We start from the raw sequence: 2791 nt of genomic DNA on the forward strand, positions 1-2791 counted from the left end.
AAATCGGCCTGCTTGGCCTGGATCAGATAGTCCACACCATAGTAAGCGATCCGCCTGTAGTCGCCGATAATACGGCCACGGGCGTAGGCGTCAGGTAGACCTGTGAGAAGATGGCTACTTCGAGCAGCTCTCATCTCTGATGTGTACGCAGAAAACACGGCTGTGTTGTGAGTGCGAACGTGCTGAGTATAAATTTCCTTGATGGCAGGGTCAAAGTCGAAACCGTAAGACTTGAGAGCACCCTCGACAGTTCGCCAGCCACCTTTTGGCTTGATAGTTCTCTTCAGAAGGGAGTCTGCCTGCAGTCCCACAATCAATTCGTTCTCCTTGTCGATGTAACCTGGCTCGAATCCGTTGATGGTGGATGGTGTGTGGATGTCGACATCAATGACACCGACCTTCTGCTCCTTGGTCAAAAGCTCCATGCACTTCTCCCAGATCTTCAGACTGCGATCAGTTGGTCCGGCAAGAAAATCGGAAGGGCTTAAATTCTTTTCTTGATGAATGATTCAGTGTCGACAAGAACGGCTCCGGGCGTACCTGAGGGGAGGTGTACTATCTCCAACTCATCGTACTGTGGAAAGTTCAGGTCAAGTCCAGACATCTGGGTTTGGTTCAATAAACGGAACCAATGATTCATTCATACACTGTGGGGCCCTTATGAGCAGTTCCACGTGAGGACGCGCTAGGGCTCAGAACATGTGCAACGATGCTGTGCAGTGACGATGCTGTGCAGTGCAACGATGCTGTGCAGTGCAACGATGCTGTGCATCGTTGGCAAAATAGGGGTTCACTCAACGGCTCAAAATGGGAAGTTTCGATGCTCTCCGTAGCACTCGTTTCTGATTTTTTCCTACCACATAGAGGCGGCGTAGAATACCACGTATTCAACCTGGCACGGTGCCTTCAGACTCGAGGCTTAAATGTCATTGTCATCACGTCCCGATACAAGGAGTTCGTGGGTGTTCGGCAATCAGAGGGCGTCAAGACGTACTATCTGCCCTACTTGAAGATGGTAGGTAACATGTGCATTTGCCCCACTGCGGTAGGATGCATCCCAGTGCTTCGGAGAATCCTGCTTGAAGAGAAGATCAACATCGTACACGCTCACCAAGCCACGTCTTCATTGGGACACGAAGCCACTATACTGGCGCAGACCATGGGGTTGTCTACGGTGTATACCGACCACTCCCTGTTCGGGTTCACCAGCGTCGCTGACATCCACATCAACAAAGTACTCTCAATGTTTCTGCCTCAATGCGCCCATGTGATTTGCGTGTCGCACACGAACAAGGAGAATCTCCTTCTGCGAGCGGGCGTCATGCCTAGCCGCGTATCCGTCATCCCGAACGCGTTGGTGAGCGATGACTTCCAGCCTGACCCCAGCCGTCGCCACTCTGATCGTGTCGTGATAGTCACAGTTTCTCGACTGTTCTTCCGAAAGGGAATCGATCTTCTGATGGAGGTAGTCCCCGCAGTTTGCGCTTGGAACCCTAGTGTCGAGTTCTTAATCGGAGGAGACGGCCCCAAACGCATGGAGCTTGAGGCAATGATCGAGGAGTGCAATCTTCATGGGCGTGTGACACTTCTGGGGTCGCTGGCCCCGTATGAGGTCCGAGCCGCGCTTTGCAGAGGGCATATATACTTGAACCCCTCGTTAACTGAGGCGTTCTGTATCGCAATACTCGAGGCAGCCTCATGTGGGATGCTGGTCGTATCAACGAATGTTGGCGGCGTTTCTGAGGTTCTCCCGCCTGATATGATTCACCTCTGTCCCCCTAACGTCCACAACCTCGTTCACACCCTCCAACAAGCTATACTGTCCGTGGACTCACAACCGGACCCTTGGGAGACGCACCGTCGCGTGGCTGCCTTAGGTTACAACTGGGAGCGTGTCGCAGAGAAGACCGTTGCAGTGTACAAGCAGCTGGCACCTCCGCAGCCGCTACTCGAGCGCTTGACCCTGGCTCATGGTACTGGAGGGGGGCTGAATGTGTGGGCGCACACGTTGTTGTTGGTGTTGTTGCATGTGGTGGTAGTGGTGTTGGACTTGACTGGGCTGTAGTCAGTAGATATCAAAACTTCGCTTTTTCGTTATAATGTCACGTCTCCTCTCTGCAGACGAGCTGGCGAACTTTAGAACTGTCCTCTGTGAAGCCCATTGCAATGACAGAGTGAGTTTACTTTCGGTTTCGAATACAGTGCAAGAGACCGGATCGGTGCTGTTTTTCACATTGCGTAACCTGGCAAAGACGGAATCCCCTTCAAACGCAGTACTCGCCTGCATTGTGTCCTGATATCCGCTTCTCAAAGAAGGGGTCCAAAATGACACTGCAGCGCAAATGCACACGAGGCCGCAGCTGTAGCTACGCGCATTCGAAGGAGGAAGAACTTTACCACCCTGATATTTACAAGACCCGGAGTTGCACTACGTATCCTAACTGCAAACGCTTCTTCTGCCCTTTCGCTCACGAAAAGACCGAGCTCAGGCACACGAGCGGCCAAAGGGAGGAGCCGGAAGATCCTCGCTGCCGGCGATGTGGTAAAAATCCGGCGCCAACTATGGTGGACGCTGGAACCTCCACAGAACCTCACTTGGAGCGCCTGCCATCTCCTCCATCGCTGCCTTCCCCTTCAATCTACCAGACCATGCGCATGCCCAGTTGGGATGCGTTCGTTCCTTCTCTGCCTTCGTGGAATGAGGCGCCGTTGCAACATGGCTTGTCTGGATACCGGACTGAAGATATCCAGTGCATTTTGGAAGAATTTTGTGACCAGCTGCCGGGTGTGT

General features: G+C 52.8%; 2 protein-coding genes across 2 annotated transcripts; one reads left to right on the forward strand and one right to left on the reverse strand.

Moving 5' to 3' along the window:
- On the reverse strand, positions 1-425 carry KVP18_005198 (uncharacterized protein; the record flags this gene model as incomplete). Its single annotated transcript, XM_067949584.1, has 1 exon — positions 1-425. A coding segment is annotated over one exon (425 nt), but the record flags the coding sequence as incomplete, so codon positions are not given.
- A 395-nt stretch (positions 426-820) lies between these two features.
- On the forward strand, positions 821-2065 carry KVP18_003174 (uncharacterized protein; the record flags this gene model as incomplete). The annotated part of the gene is made up of 1 exon (XM_067954689.1): positions 821-2065. The coding sequence occupies one exon, from the start codon at positions 821-823 to the stop codon at positions 2063-2065; it is 1245 nt and encodes a 414-aa protein (XP_067809836.1).
- Between the last annotated feature and the right edge of the window lie 726 nt (positions 2066-2791).

Source organism: the organism of the source record quoted next, assembly GCF_019968955.1.
Source record: "MAG: Porospora cf. gigantea A chromosome Unknown PgA_NODE_3202_length_2791_cov_1716.15, whole genome shotgun sequence".
NCBI classification, from domain to species: Eukaryota; Apicomplexa; class Conoidasida; order Eugregarinorida; family Porosporidae; genus Porospora; species Porospora cf. gigantea A.